At 44.5% G+C, this 15,517-nt stretch overlaps 2 protein-coding genes across 6 annotated transcripts in view; one reads left to right on the forward strand and one right to left on the reverse strand.

Annotated features, from left to right (window-relative positions):
- ric1 (RIC1 homolog, RAB6A GEF complex partner 1) overlaps window positions 1-9,722 on the forward strand; it is a 48,281-nt gene extending 38,559 nt beyond the window's left edge. For 3 of the 5 annotated variants that reach the window (XM_027142403.2, XM_047805966.1, XM_047805965.1), the window contains 9 exons: window positions 1,347-1,463; window positions 1,616-2,440; window positions 2,663-2,821; window positions 2,898-3,043; window positions 3,449-3,720; window positions 4,437-4,634; window positions 4,746-4,923; window positions 5,082-5,264; window positions 5,368-9,722. In XM_027142403.2, coding sequence (XP_026998204.2) covers window positions 1,347-1,463; window positions 1,616-2,440; window positions 2,663-2,821; window positions 2,898-3,043; window positions 3,449-3,720; window positions 4,437-4,634; window positions 4,746-4,923; window positions 5,082-5,264; window positions 5,368-5,653 — 2,364 coding nt within the window. In that variant the 3' untranslated portion in view covers window positions 5,654-9,722. The remainder of the gene's footprint in view (window positions 1-1,346; window positions 1,464-1,615; window positions 2,441-2,662; window positions 2,822-2,897; window positions 3,044-3,448; window positions 3,721-4,436; window positions 4,635-4,745; window positions 4,924-5,081; window positions 5,265-5,367) is intronic. The other 2 variants (XM_027142404.2, XM_047805967.1) reach the window with 1 other exon arrangement.
- Window positions 9,723-9,896: 174 nt separating this feature from the next.
- LOC113640066 (endoplasmic reticulum metallopeptidase 1) overlaps window positions 9,897-15,517 on the reverse strand; it is a 15,672-nt gene continuing 10,051 nt past the window's right edge. The window contains exons 8-15 of the mRNA XM_027142405.2: window positions 14,969-15,189; window positions 14,632-14,806; window positions 14,072-14,262; window positions 13,808-13,960; window positions 12,949-13,151; window positions 12,205-12,320; window positions 11,375-11,538; window positions 9,897-10,806 (exon numbers count right to left, since the gene is read on the reverse strand). Coding sequence (XP_026998206.2) covers window positions 10,636-10,806; window positions 11,375-11,538; window positions 12,205-12,320; window positions 12,949-13,151; window positions 13,808-13,960; window positions 14,072-14,262; window positions 14,632-14,806; window positions 14,969-15,189 — 1,394 coding nt within the window. The 3' untranslated portion in view covers window positions 9,897-10,635. The remainder of the gene's footprint in view (window positions 10,807-11,374; window positions 11,539-12,204; window positions 12,321-12,948; window positions 13,152-13,807; window positions 13,961-14,071; window positions 14,263-14,631; window positions 14,807-14,968; window positions 15,190-15,517) is intronic.

Here is a 15,517-nt window from a genome sequence, read left to right on the forward strand (position 1 = left end):
CCTCTCTCTGTATACCTCCCTCTCCCTCTCTCTGTGTACCTCCCTCTCTCTGTGTACCTCCCTCTCCCTCTCTCTGTGTACCTCCCTCTCTCTGTGTACCTCCCTCTCCCTCTCTCTGTGTACCTCCCTCTCTCTGTGTACCTCCCTCTCCCTCTCTCTGTGTACCTCCCTCTCTCTGTGTACCTCCCTCTCCCTCTCTCTGTGTACCTCCCTCTCTCTGTGTACCTCCCTCTCTCTGTGTACCTCCCTCTCTCTGTGTACCTCCCTCTCTCTGTGTACCTCCCTCTCTCTGTGTACCTCCCTCTCTCTGTGTACCTCCCTCTCTCTGTGTACCTCCCTCTCTCTGTGTACCTCCCTCTCTCTGTGTACCTCCCTCTCTCTGTGTACCTCCCTCTCTCTGTGTACCTCCCTCTCTCTGTGTACCTCCCTCTCTCTGTGTACCTCCCTCTCTCTGTGTACCTCCCTCTCTCTGTGTACCTCCCTCTCTCTGTGTACCTCCCTCTCTCTGTGTACCTCCCTCTCTCTGTGTACCTCCCTTTCCCTCTCTCTGTGTACCTCCCTTTCCCTCTCTCTGTGTACCTCCCTCTCTCTCTCTCTGTGTACCTCCCTCTCTCTGTGTACCTCCCTCTCTCTGTGTACCTCCCTCTCCCTCTCTCTGTGTACCTCCCTCTCTCTGTGTACCTCCCTCTCTCTGTATACCTCCCTCTCTCTGTGTACCTCCCTCTCTCTGTGTACCTCCCTCTCTCTGTATACCTCCCTCTCTCTGTGTACCTCCCTCTCTCTGTGTACCTCCCTCTCTCTGTGTACCTCCCTCTCTCTGTGTACCTCCCTCTCTCTGTGTACCTCCCTCTCTCTGTGTACCTCCCTCTCTCTGTGTACCTCCCTCTCTCTGTGTACCTCCCTCTCTCTGTGTACCTCCCTCTCTCTGTGTACCTCCCTCTCTCTGTGTACCTCCCTCTCCCTCTCTCTGTGTACCTCCCTCTCTCCCTCTCTCTGTGTACCTCCCTCTCTCCCCCCTCTCTGTGTACCTCCCTCTCTCTGTGTACCTCCCTCTCTCCCTCTCTCTGTGTACCTCCCTCTCTCCCTCTCTCTGTGTACCTCCCTCTCTCCCCCCTCTCTGTGTACCTCCCTCTCTCTGTGTACCTCCCTCTCCCTCTCTCTGTGTACCTCCCTCTCTCCCCCCTCTCTGTGTACCTCCCTCTCTCTGTGTACCTCCCTCTCCCTCTCTCTGTGTACCTCCCTCTCTCCCCCCTCTCTGTGTACCTCCCTTTCCCTCTCTGTGTACCTCCCTCTCCTCTCTCTGCATACCTCTCTTACCTCTCCCCCCCTCTCTCCGTCCCTCTCAGGCGTGTAATGCAGAGAGTATTTTGTTGAACTTGGCCGGTCAGCTCATCATGCTGCAGAGAGATCGGTCTTGCCCACAGGTACGAGACAAGGACACATCAGCTGGTCAGAAAACACTGGTGAGTTTCAGGACTTTCTCATAAATGGATCATCAGATTTACTTACTGTCTGTTTATATGCTTATCTTCTTGCTAGATTAGTTACATATTCTGACTTTGTTCCTCCTTCAGTATTTTGGGTCTTTAAAGTGTTTGTTTCTGTCTTTTTTTAGTTGCCTTTCTCTCCGCCCGTGGTTCTGGCTCAGTGTGTGGAGAGCGTCTGGGCCTCGAGTCACTCTGGTTCTAAGAAGCGCCACCTGGTGGAGGCTCTGTGGCTATCGTGTGGCGAGTCAGGGATGAAAGTGTGGCTCCCTCTGTTCCCACGCCGTGAGAACCGCAAACCGCACTCGTTCCTCTCACGCCGCATCATGCTCTCCTTCCTCCTCGACATCTACCCGCTCGCTGTGCTGTCAGAGGACGCACTCGTTTTGGGCGCTGCTAATGACACTCTTCTTTATGACTCTTCTTTTTCCTCCAAAGACAGCCTTGGAGGAAACTCTTCTTCTTTAGATGGCATGGGAGGGGATAATTCCACCAAAGAAAGCCTTTCGCGCAGGCCCTCCACGTTTTTGTCGTCCCGGGAACCCCCAGAGACGTTTTTTCCATTCTGTTTGGTAGAAAGGACGTCCCAGATCTACCTCCATCACCTCCTTCGTCAGCTGCTGGTGAGAAATCTGGGCGAACAGGCCTTACTGTTGGCTCAGTCGTGCTCATCGCTGCCTTATTTCTCACACGTGCTGGAGTTGATGGTGCACGTGGTGCTAGAAGAGGAGGCCACATCTCGTGAGCCCATTCCTGACCCGCTGCTGCCCACCGTGGCCAAGTTCCTAGCTGAATTTCCACTGTTTCTGCGCACCATCGTCCACTGTGCCCGCAAGACCGAGTTTAACCTCTGGAACTATCTGTTTGCTGCTGTCGGGAACCCAAAAGACCTTTTTGAGGAGTGCATCATGGCCTGTGATCTGGACACAGCAGCTTCGTACCTCATCATACTGCAGGTACAAAGAGGAATCTTTAGTAGTTCTGTTAGTTGTGACATTTAAAAGGATGGTTAAGAAGTTTTAAAAGATTAACATGTACTTGACAAAGCTAACGTGTTTATCGTCATGAAATAAGATCCGCATTTTAAAGTCTATATTTGTTACTACCGTATCATGGCATATACCCGGTCAATTCATGGCAGAGAATATACATTAACGGCGGTGTTAATATTGTGCTAGAACATGGAGGCTCCAGCAGTGAGTCGCCAACACGCTACTCTCCTCTTCAACACGGCACTCGAACAAGGAAAATGGGATCTCTGTCGTCACATGATCCGATTCCTCAAGGCCATCGGGTCAGGGGAGAGCGAGACCCCGCCCTCTACTCCAACCAGTCAGGTGAGTGAGGTGTATCGAATAGTGTGAAAAGCAAGCACACAAACCTGTACGTTACTGACACGTTTTCTCTGTTTAGGAGCCGAGCTCGACAGGAGGGTTCGAGTTTTTTCGCCACCGCAGTATCAGTCTGTCGCAGTCAGCAGAAACCATCTCTACAGGGAAATTTAATTTACAGAAAACCTTTAGCATGCCTTCAGGACCCTCCACTAAAGGGTCAGACATGTGCGCGCACACACACACACACACACACACACACACACTTGTTTTTCAGTCTTTCATTGATGTTACCGTAATAAATAAATATGTTCAGTCAAATGTTATAGCAGGGTTTAAAAGTTGTTTAATATTTTTTCCTGAGTTTAATTGTTTTCTGTTATTTTGAAAGTGTAAATGATGGAACTAAAATCTAACTTTTTTTGACAAATTATAAGAATGTTTAATCTGTAATTTGATGTATTTTGGAGATTTTTTCCATCTTTTCTTGGCTTCTTTATGCACATTAATACAAATTTTTCCCTGGGGTGCCCAAACTTTCGAGCCCCACTGTGTAATGTAGTCTAGAAACTACAGTAGACTGATTTGATATTCATTTGTTGATTGTGTGTGTGTGTGTGTGTGTGTGTGCAGTAAGGAGAGCGACAGTGCTGAGAACATGTACATCGACATGATGTTATGGCGTCACGCACGCCGTTTGCTGGAGCAGATCCGTCTGAAGGATCTGGGCTGTTTCTCAGCACAGCTGGGCTTCGAGCTGATTGGCTGGCTGACTCGAGAGCGCACACGTGTTGCTCGTATCATTGACTTTGTGTCTGCCCTTAAATGCCTCCATAACGACTTCCTGTGGCCTTTCCCTGTTCTCCCTGCTGGCTCACCACTCAAAAACGGACGCTGTCGAACAGGTGAGTTGTGAAGGTCTGTCAGTCCTTGTTGTGCTGATCCCTCAGTCCTTGTTGTGCTGATCCCTCAGTCCTTGTTGTGCTGATCCCTCAGTCCTTGTTGTGCTGATCCCTCAGTCCTTGTTGTGCTGATCCCTCAGTCCTTGTTGTGCTGATCCCTCAGTCCTTGTTGTGCTGATCCCTCAGTCCTTGTTGTGCTGATCCCTCAGTCCTTGTTGTGCTGATCCCTCAGTCCTTGTTGTGCTGCAGTCTTTCTTACTTTTATAGTTTTTGGTGTAAATGTTTTTACATTTTCTGCCATTTTTTTCTTTCTCTCTCTCTCTGTTTCTCTCTCGCTCTTTCTGTCGCTCTCGCTCTTTCTGTCGCTCTCGCTCTCTGTCTCGCTCTCTGTCTCGCTCTCTGTCTCGCTCTGTCTCGCTCTCTGTGTCTGTCTTGCTATCGCTCTCTCGCTCACTCTTTTGCTCTCTCCCTCTGTCTCGCTCTCCCTGTCTCGCTCTCCCCCCCCCTCTCTCTCTCTCTCGCTCTCTCTCTCCCCCTCTCTCTCTCTCCCCCTCTCTCTCTCTCGCTCTCCCCGCTCTCTCTCTCTGTCTCGCTCTCCCGTCTCGCTCTCCCCCTCTCTCGCTCTCTCTCGCTCGCTCGCTCGCTCGCTCTCTCTCTCTCTCTCTCTCTCTCTCTCTCTCTCTCTCTCTCTCTCTCTCTCTCTCTCTCTCTCTCTGCAGTGTTAAGCACACGTCTGCTGAAGTCTCAGTCTAACGATAGTTTACTGAACAGCGATATGGACACAGCTCCACCACAGATCACCACCAATCACAACTGGTTGGATGGACTGGGGGCGGAGCCTAAAGAGATTGACTCGGCTTCGTCACATGGTGCTCCACAAACACAAGAAGCTTTTCTCTCTCCACTCATCAATAAAAGTGAGCTTCCAGAGTTTGCTCATCTGAGTATTTATTTTTTTTCAGCCTGTGTATTTGGTCTGCAAAAGGTTTCATTCATTCATTCATCTTTCTCTCTCTCTCGCTTTCTAGCGGAGGAGTGCAGTATCGGCTCAGCAACAGATCTTACAGAGACCAGCTCCATGGTGGACGGTGACTGGACGATGGTGGACGAGAACTTCTCCACCCTGAGCCTCAGCCAGTCCGAGCTGGAGCACATCTCCATGGAGCTGGCCAATAAGGGCCCTCACAAGTCCCAGGTGCAGCTGAGGTAAGCTCGTCAAAACGAGGCAGCGTTCCTGCCGTCACTGAGGAACAGTACAGCATATGGAAACACTTGTATGTTGTTTTTTTTTGAGAAGGTGTGTGTGTGTGTGTGTGTGTGTTAAAATATCTCTGCATGTGTTTACCGGTCTCGTCTTTCCACAGGTATTTGCTGCATGTGTTTTTAGAGGCAGGTTGTTTGGAATGGAGCATTGTGATTGGTCTGATTCTGCGTGATGTCAGCATCATTAAGCAAGTGTTGGGCTTTTTGGATGCTGCGGATACTGAAACTGTTCAGAGCGTACAAGCCGGACTCATCGCTATTGACCAGTGGGCTTCATCTGATTGGTGTGTGTGTGTGTGTGTGTGTGTGTGTGTGTGTGGATTTATAATAAGATTTTTGTTGATTTGCTGTGTCCTAATCTGTCTGTCTTTCGCTGTCTGTCTTCAGTCTCGGTTACAAGCCCTTCCTGAACCACATCGCTCCTGAGCTGCAGAAGCTGTGTGACGTCTCCGTAGATCAGGACCAGCTCGACTCATTTCAGCCGTCCATCTCCAAGATGGCCGACCCCGTTCTCCCCCGAGTGGATGAGCATCGTGGGGTCACAGCCTTTACCCACCCCATGACTCTTGAGATCCCTGCTGGCTCCGCACCTCGTATTATGGAGGACAACCACAAGGAGGAGTTAGAGGACGAGGCATCCGAGGAAGGAGCTTATGACTGCACTCTGTCATGATTTGAGAGAATCAGCAGGGTCTGCTTTCCTCTACGTTGTGTCCTAAACCACCCTCTTATTCACTAAGCCATGCAGCATCGACAGAAGGACGCGTTACGGGGCGTAGCAGGAAGCACAGGCAGAAGGCAGGAACTTTGTCTGGGTTTCAGTTGCACATCATGTGTCAAGAGCATTACGAGGACTTGGGCACAGCAGAGAGAACATGGGATGGTTTTGTAATCAGGAGACTGGCTGTTTATTCACTGTGCAGGACTCGCATCATCTTCACCTGGCACAGGGCAGTAGAGGTGTTAAACCTTCATACACTACATCATACTTTAGGCTCACAAAGTGCAATTTAAACTGTAACAGCCTTTAAATCCGTAAAGTTTAACTCTTAACAACCATCGCACTGAAATGTATTCCTTTAACATCCACATGTTTTTATTTGCCTTGAATGAACATCATTGGGATTTAACGGTTTTATTTCAGTGCTGAGTTCGTTTTTAAAAGCCGTGTTTCCAGGAAACCGGAGAGCCAAATACCTTTCAGCGTTCACAAATTCAGTAATTGTTGTCAGATATTACAGAAATCTGGGTTCCGGCTGCTCGTTTCATTGCTCAAATACAAGAGCTGGCAAAATACAGGAATAAAAATCTTCGGTTAAACATCTGAAAATATCTGAAAGTAGTGTGTTTTTTTTTTTTTTTTCCCCACAAAAACTACGTTCCAAATTCTGAGTATCTGACTCCTAAATAAAATGACTTTAAAGAAGGTCGTGACCCAAAGCTGAAAGAGGCAAACAGAGCAGGGTGAAAGAACTTGTCCTAAAACCTGCGTCACACTGCGAGGATGTACAAAATGTACACACGGTTCAAACACTCGCTTCCTGACAACCTCTAAGCTCATCAAGTCAAAGGGAAAAAGAATGTGGGATGATGTGTAGTCTACGCAGTGAATAAGGGGTTATTTGGGATGGTGTAAGACAAGAGGTGTGTGTGTGTGTGTGTGTGTGTGTGTACGTACACCTGTACTATTTCTTGTGTGATGTTGCACTTCTGTCTTTTGGTTGAATTTCCTATTCATCCGTGTGCACGTGCGTGTGTGTGCGTGCGCGCGCGCGCGTGTGTGTGTGCGCTGTGTTCTAACACCAGTATTATTGATCTCTATAACAGGAAGCTGTATTTCCAAAATGAATCTAATGCTATATAATGATGTAAAACAGAATCTGGATTTGTTCATTCACACAATCTACAAATCTTGCTCCAAGAGCTGGATAAAGATGGGGGTCAGAATTCCCCCGTGAACACGCACCGGGTTTCAGCAGCTATGGTTCAGCTGTGTAGCTTTTACACAGTGTTTTCCCCTGGACAGGGTTTGTGGTGTTCGTGCAGTAAAAAGCTACTGGTTAGGATGTTTGGTTTATTATTGTCAGAATTCGATATTATTTGGTTTTGGGTTTGGGCTTCACTTGTGCTCAGTTGTATAGTGACTGCTGCCCCCTGGTGTTTCATAATCAGCCCCATAATTACACTTTTCTTGTATTCTATAGATTCATATTATTGTGTATGGAGCAGTCTCATCTACTGACCTGCTCATTTTCTCTGTAAACAATAGTTACAATACTTATCACTTATCACTATATTTTAGGCACATGACAAAATACACATCTACAGATTTGAGATGTATTTTATTTTTTGTTTGTTTGTTTGTTTTTGTTGTTAGTTCAGCATTTCCAAAACATTATGTAACAAGGAACAGCAGTGAACAAAACAAACATTTTAATCTCCAGTCAACTGCAGACTAGTAAACGATTCTGAGAAGGTAAATGATCAAACTCAATGTTAGATCTAACCCCCAGCCCCCACCTTCAGATCTACCCCCAGCCCCCACCTTCAGATCTACCCCCAGCCCCCACCTTCAGATCTACCCCCAGCCCACCTTCAGATCTAACCCTCAGCCCATATAGATCTACCCCCCATCCCCCTTCAGATCTAACCCTCAGCCCATATAGATCTACCCCGTAGCCCCCACCTTCAGATCTACCCCCAGCCCACCTTCACCTTCAGATCTACCCCCAGCCCACCGTCACCTTCAGATCTACCCCTCAGCACTCACCTTCAGATCTACCCCTAGCCCACCTTCAGCTCTACCCCCCAGCTGCATCACAAGCACAAGTAAGAGCTGTCAGTGTTTCTACCACAAGCTGCTGCAGATTACAGACATTATTTGCATGTACTCTTTTTCTTTTCTTTCCCCAGCAGCAGGCATGACTTACTGTAGCTCTTACAAACCCTTATTTCCATGTTGTACTGATTTCTTTTCTCCTGTGTTTATTTCTTTCGTCATTATAAATAGGAAGATCAGATGTTGGAGGTTTTGAAGTTTTTTTGTTTGTTTGTTTGTTTGTTTGTTTGTTTTTTATTCAACTGTGAGAATTTCTAATACCTCATTTATTGTAGTTCTGCATTCACATCACGTTTAGATTTTGTTTTTCATTATTTCTCCTGTTTTCAGTCATCACTCTATTGCTTCTTGTTGTGCACCGACATGCGAGTTAGAGGTGCTGTTCGTTTGTGGTTTTAAAGAATTGACTTTTTTTTTATTTAATAGTTTTAATCATATATTCAGCAATTCTCTCTCTGAAGAAGCACCCAGTCATAGAGAGGATGTGTGTACCATTCAGTATATCTCTGTCGGTCTCGTTGCAAACCCCACCCTAACCCCCTGTACTGGATATGTTAAGTATTAATCCGGATTATTTATCATGTGACAATGATGCTTAAAATGAGGGCTGAGAGTTCTTCATTCTCACAATGATAAAGCTCTGCTGCAGTGTATGAGCTTTACGCTCCAATGCCCAGCATTATTATTATTATTATTATTATTGTTCTTATCACTATCATTATCAGTCTTTCTAATTTTATTTTTAAACTGTGGGGTTTTATAAAGCTCTGCCACAGAGTACCACAGGTACGTCGGGTCGTTTTCGTATGTTTTCGCACCTCGTTCACGCTTTTCTTTCTTTCCTTTTCTTTCTTTTTTTTTTTTTTTTTTTTTTTTTGAAAGTAATAATTCTAAAGCAACAAAGTCATAAGGTACATACACAGCAGTAACAGCAGAATATAGGTTGTTCTCCTCTGACCGATTTGCTGTGATACAGAATTTGTCTCGTTATTTTACATTTACAGCATTTAACAGATGAGATTTAACCTCGATTCATCGTGTACATCTTAACTACATAACTGATTCTGTACTGAGAGACAGAACAGAGTGGAAATTGCTGTTAGACAGATCACAGCTTTTTTTTTTTGTGTGTATTTTGAGCTTTGCTTTCTACCTTTCGTCACGTCAGTATTATAGGTTTGTTTCCGTGTGCGGTGATGAAGCAGGAGCTCAGTTTGTTTTTGCATTGTGTTTTTTGTCCTTTCCCTTTACCTTCTCCATGTGGACCAAACTGTTCAGTTGTCGCGCTTCTTCAGGTCAAGCGTTCACTCATTAGTGGAGTTCGCCATGTCGTTGCATCTGATTTTGTGCGTTTGTGATCAACATTTCCAGCGCGTGTTTTATATATATATATATATATTATATATAATTAGAGCCACTACTCCATGTTATTGCTTCATTTAGTCTGCTTACCAAAGTGATTTTCTGCCCACATGCGACGTCGATGTGATATAAATATGCAAATTGAGGTAATTTAAGTTTCTCCCTCTATTTTATTTACATTTATTTTATTTCCACCTTTCTTCGGTATCTGTCGAGAACATTAAAATGTAAGTGATGAAATAGATGCAACGAGGAATGAGTGCACAGCATAGTTGCGTGTGTGTGTGTGTGTGTTTGTTTCATTCATTTTTAATGAACAGGTGCGGTACATGTTTCACAAAGGTCTTTTCTAAACACGAACGGAAAACAGAGACTTCCTGTGTGACGTAACTGGGGAAATGTGCAGCTCGGCATCAGGAACGTGTGTGAATGTGTATGTATGTATATTATAATGACACAGATTCCTGTACAATTCACTTTTTCTACCAAGTTTCTAGAGCTTTTCCTGTACATAAAGAACAATAAATTATTTTTAAAAGCATCCTACAAATTGTGCTCACGTGTCACTCTTTGTGAACTCTGTGTGTTTTTTAAGATGTTCTTCTGTAGGGAGAATTTGGTCTGGACTTGACGATGACCCCAGATTTCCCTGCCTTTATTTTTGGCATCTCCACTTTAATAAGTGAAATATATTGAGGGAGTAAGACAACATGAACAAGTTATTTACTTTTTTAATCTTGTTTCAAACACCCTGGTGGGAAAGCAGCAAGTTTAACAAGTGTAGAAAACATCTTGTGATTTTATCCAACAGTGAATGCCAAGGTTTGATCAAATAACCCAAGCTGTCAGTTTTACTGATTGAGCTGCATGCAAATTTCAATTCAGGTAAAGAAAACCTGTACTTTTTTTTTTTTTAAATTTTTATTTATTTTAAGAATTATACAAAAAACACCTTGTACCTTTTTTTCCCCTGTGGGTTTTATTGCTGAGTGGTCAGTGAGTTAAAGCGAGACATCTTTAGTAGTAAATAAATACTAAATCGTGAAATATGACCAGACTTTTCATGGCTCTGAACCAAGAAAGAACAGTTCATTCATTGAAAATAATTTTAGACTGTAATACGAAGATTGAATACGCGCCATACAGACGAACACTAACTGGAGACACCAAATTAATCTGTTTAGTGACCAATTTTAACTGATTTGAATAAAGCTTTAGTCGGTCAGAGCTTTAACAAACAACTGCTGTTCCAAGTACTTTTAGTTTGTGTTGAAATGGGTGGAATACTGGGATTTCACCACAGCGTGGGCTTTAGAGTTATAATTACTTTACGTTTTTAATTCCACTGCTTGTGGAGTGAGAAGTAAGGAAGGAAAGCCCACACAGGTGTTAAATAACGTGTGGGGAATTGATTCGGTTTCACTGCCGTCATGTTGGAGTTTGATGCTCAGCTCTCAGTACAGGTACATGTGATAAGTGCTGACCCACGAAGTCGCAAAAGCCCAGTCCGGAAACTTCTGCAAAAACACGTTGAGTTCAGGAGAGCGCTGATCCTCTCCGTATACATAGTGAGCTGAAATGGCGATGGAGACCATGCTCTCTGCATCCAGATGCTCTGAAGATGGCTGAGAGGAGGAAGAATAAAGCAACACCACAATTTAGCTTTTTTTTTAAACATACAAATAATTCGGACAATTTATTTAAAGTCGCTGACTGAAAAAGTTCAGAATGGTGGAATACAATTTCTATGCTTTGTAAGATCTTACAGAGATATTCTTCTACATTACATTACTACAAAGCTGTATTTCACCTCTGACATGGAAAGAAAAAGAAAAAAACAAAGAAATGCCTTGGAAAGAAACTAAGAATTCTCCCAATGGTCTCAAGCCTGAGTTCAGTGAGTGATTTTAGCTCAAACATGGCTGCTGACAGCATGAGCAATAAACATATTTATTTCTATACAGTGGATTTGTAATGGATTCAGACCACCTTGTCTTTTTTTTTAGTGTTTTTATGTCTTTAGATAGTTTTTTTGATAGTAACAGGTTGCGACACAAAACTGGGGGTCTGAATATTATCTGAATCCACTGTGTATAATGTTTTTATTTTCTTTCCCCAATTGTTTTTTAACCTGAACATTCAATCTAACTTCAGGCTTCAGTAGTGTTTATTATTGCTGTACTTTACACTTACCTGAACCTCAATCCAGAAGCTCCACGGTCCTGCTTCCACACCGTGAGAGTAAAATATAAAATATTCTCCCTTCAGGTCGTACTGCGGCGTCCCGTCTGCAAACGACCAGCCTGTGAGTGACGAGCCCGTGTGGGGCAGAATGTACAGGGACATGTGGCTCGGGCCTGTGAAGGAAATAAAGGCACAAAAACAAGGTTCTTTACAGCTATACTTCAACAACACAGACTCACTTCCTCAGAACTGAGTCTTTATTAAGGAACTGCAACATGGCTTTAGGTTACTATGCAGTGTTCATGAACTGGAATGAAAGAATGTGTAAAGAGAATTTGGGGTTTTTGTATACATCCAAAAGAATTTAAGATTTTTATTCATTTATTTGAAATAACTCATAACCTTTGGTTGTTGATATTATTAGTGAGCAAAGGAACAAAGACTTTTCATCTTTTCTACTGAAATGTTTCTCTTCTGCACATTTCTCAGTTCTAGCCTTGTTCAGTCTGTTTACCAGCAAATGTGAACAAGAATTAAATTGTTTTTCACCAAGACATCAACACGCTGATTGTCTAACAGCACTTACTGTATATTAACTTAATATGAAAGAAATGAAATAACATGCAGTAATAAACCTTTCATATTTAATTGCACAATCATGGTTAAGATGGATAATGAACTAATCACTACGTCTGTATCCTTCGACATCAGGCTACCTGAGGTAAGTGGCAGTCAAGGTGTTGGCATCGTTACACTGGATTATGACGTGATCTCTGTTCAGTAATTCGGTGAGTTTTGTCTGCAGACCCCATGCACTCTTCACCCCGATTATATATTACCTGTAGCTTCGAAGCTCAACTTGACGGTCCCCCATTCTGACTCATGTTTGGAAACCAGCTTAAACTCCAGTGGAGATTTAGGTGACACTGTAGGAGCAGGGAGATACCAGCTCTTCCTGCAACAAACAGAAATGGCAACAATCTGAGATATATTTACATAACAAACACTGTGATGTTGGTGTGGGTGTGAACGGCTACGTTCTGCCTAAACACGGTCCTCGCACCACTTCCCCCCGGGTACTGAAAGGATAGTGCCACTTCAGCACCCCTACTGCTGTGGAAAGCAGGAGAGCACACAGGGAGAGAGGGAGGGAGAGGAGGGGGGGAGGGAGAGAGAGGGGGGAGAGGGAGGGGGAGAGGGAGGGGGGAGAGGGAGGGGGAGAGGAAGGGGGAGAGGGGGAGAGGGGGAGAGAGGGGGAGGGGAGAGCCCTACTGCGGGCAGGGATCGGACCCGAGGCAATCGCTAAGTGGTAATTAATAACTGATGAATACTACATTGCTGAATACAGTAAGGACGACGCTCCTCAAATTTGCTCCCTGGGTCCTACCCCATCGCAGCTCATCTTAAAGACTGTAAATAAAAGAGCACTTTTTCACTACCCCAGCCTCCTGCGTGGCTGCGTCCGGCCCGTGGCTGCTGCGAGTTGGTACAATACATATCCAAATAACGTGTCTGTCTTCTGCACTCTGGAACTTTGTGAATTTTGGCTTGCCCTGTTCTTTCAAACGAACACAAAGACTTACTTGATGAGGAATTTGACAGGAAGGAAAAAGGGGAAGCCGCAGAAGGGTAACTCTTCGCTGCAGCGCATGCGGATGGTGTCGTTAATCTCGGGAATGTGAGGGGTGATGTGGCTCATTCCTGTGTAATCGAAGCTGTTGACCCAAAAACCGGAGTCCGTTTTCTCCAAAGAGCCGTCCAAACCATGAAAGGTGCGTGTGATGTGCTGAGGAACAAAGCGAGAAGACAAACTTCACTTACAAATAAACAACATCAATTTACTTGGTTTAATAGCACAACAGTGTAGAATAATGTCGTTTTTCTTTTTCTCGTCATTTCATTTGAAACGAATGCATGTATTATGCCTTACGTAAAGGACACAAACAAAAAGTTTCAGCATTTTCACAGTAAGACACAAAAAAAAAATCACGGATCTTGGATAGATAGAATAGAATTTTGTCACATAGACATTACAGCACAGTGAAATTCTTTCTTTACATATCCAAACTTTGGCGGTTGGGGTTAAAGTACAGGGTCAGCCATGATACAGCTTCCTGGAGCAAAGAGAGTTAAGGGCCTTGCTCAAGGGCCCAACAGTGGCAACTCGGCAGCGCTGGAGCTTGAGCTGTGATCCTCTGATCAACGACCCAGAGCCTTAATATCCTTAATGAGCAAGCCAGAGGCAATGCTGGGAAGGAACAACTGCCTGAGGGGATATGAGGAAGAAAACCAGACTCAAAACAGAACTCCTCCTCATCTTGAGTGTGTGATTGTCAATAACTGTACACTATATAGTCAAGTGCAACTGTGGAACCGGGAGTTTCTTCAGCAATTTAAAACGTACACTGAGCGTCAGTGTAATTTCCAAATGAAAGAACTTGCCTGTGTAACGACTCGTTTGGGCCGTGGACAGGCCGGATCACCCGAATATGGAAAGAAAAGGCCGCAGGAAACCAGGACAAACATCACGGCAAAAACCGTCCATAAAGCTGCTAATACATACTTAGTGCTTTGTGCCAGGTACAGGAAGTGAATCTGTGTGTTTCAAAGAAGAGTAGGAATTAAATAAAGAGATTTATTAAGTATGTACGGATCCTATATACAGAGCTAAATGGAACTACTCTTACTAAGTGTGAGGAGTCTCACCAAAAAAGAGGAGAGTAAAGCGGTAGCCATGGCGATGAGCGATGCAAGCACCACGTCGGGAGGGATTTCCGTGCCGCTGCGTCCCATAATGGGTGTGAAAATCTCAAACACGATCCAGATGAGGAACAGCAGGTGAACGTAGGGGAAAGACAATCCCAACAGGTAGAAGAAGACATAGGACTTTGACACACCTGTAAACAAACACACACACCACCAGTGACACAATCTTTATCTCCATAAACAATATGATGAAGAGTAAAGTCTACAGCTACGTGTGCACTCAGAACATCCCAATTCGGTCTTCCTGTTTGCTCTTAGAAAAAACCTCCTGTCTTCTCGGCACACTGGAGTGTGGCTCTGGGGATTTGCTCCTGTCCAGTGTGTTAAATTTAATCTGTCATATTAAGAAACTGTTGTAGTGGTCTTGCGAATGCATATGAGTGGGTTTAATTAGTTGTAAAACAGTAAAGCATTTGCATAGCAGCCTTTATTCCTCTTCACATGACTGTGTGCCGTTTGCTGTAACCTTGTGTGTGAACGTAATTTTCTACGGCTCGCACCTTTCTGTGCAAAGTGTCGGGAGAGCAGCAGCTTAGTGGTGAGAGGGAAAAACACCATGAGCATGGGAACATACGCCGAGCAGAGACCGCGCTGTGTGAGAAAAACAAGGGCACAGCACCACAACAGCAGACTGACGTCGAAGAACAAGTCACCCAAATCCAAGCGCCGCACGTTCTGAGAGGGAGAGAGAAATACAATTCAATACAATTCCCAATCACTTCCTGGGGGAAAAGAGTAAAAGATGAAGGACTAGGGATGAGAAAAAATGTTTTTTAAAAAAAAAACAGAAGGAAAAATAAATAGTGAGCTGTGAAATGATCAGAATGTCTCACTCACTCTGTAATAGAGGTTTTTGGCGAGTGTGTGGATCAGAAGTATTTTTCCAACTGCGACCGATCCGTAGAGGGTGATGGAGGTGTAAAAGTGAGTGAACCAGAACATGGAGCGACCCAGCAGTGTGACCACCAGCGCCACAATAAGAACCGTGAGCAGCACCACGAACCAGCTGAGCACGAACACACACGAGCCGTACGCCAGGTCCAACAGGTACCGGCCACCTGCACAACACGATGGTGGTCCACCAGCTTCCATTAAAGTGACAATATGCTGACAGTAAGCCTCAATAATCAGTTCCAGTTGTGTGGAAATGTTTGTGTAGGTCAAACTGAACGGCCAGATTCACAAAGGTTACACTGAGATTTTCATACTCATGCCTATAGTGTATAAAAAAGCATGTTTATGTATTACCTTGATTTAGATACAAGGCAAAGCTAAAGATGACCTGCTTAAGCACAGTATGCACTAAATCTTCTGCTTACAACTCTCATTAAATCTCCATTTTATAAAGGTGCCGTTTTTTGGTCTTAATTATAAAGAAAGCAATTC

Source organism: Tachysurus fulvidraco, chromosome 21, assembly GCF_022655615.1.
Source record: "Tachysurus fulvidraco isolate hzauxx_2018 chromosome 21, HZAU_PFXX_2.0, whole genome shotgun sequence".
In the NCBI taxonomy this organism is placed as follows: Eukaryota; Metazoa; Chordata; class Actinopteri; order Siluriformes; family Bagridae; genus Tachysurus; species Tachysurus fulvidraco.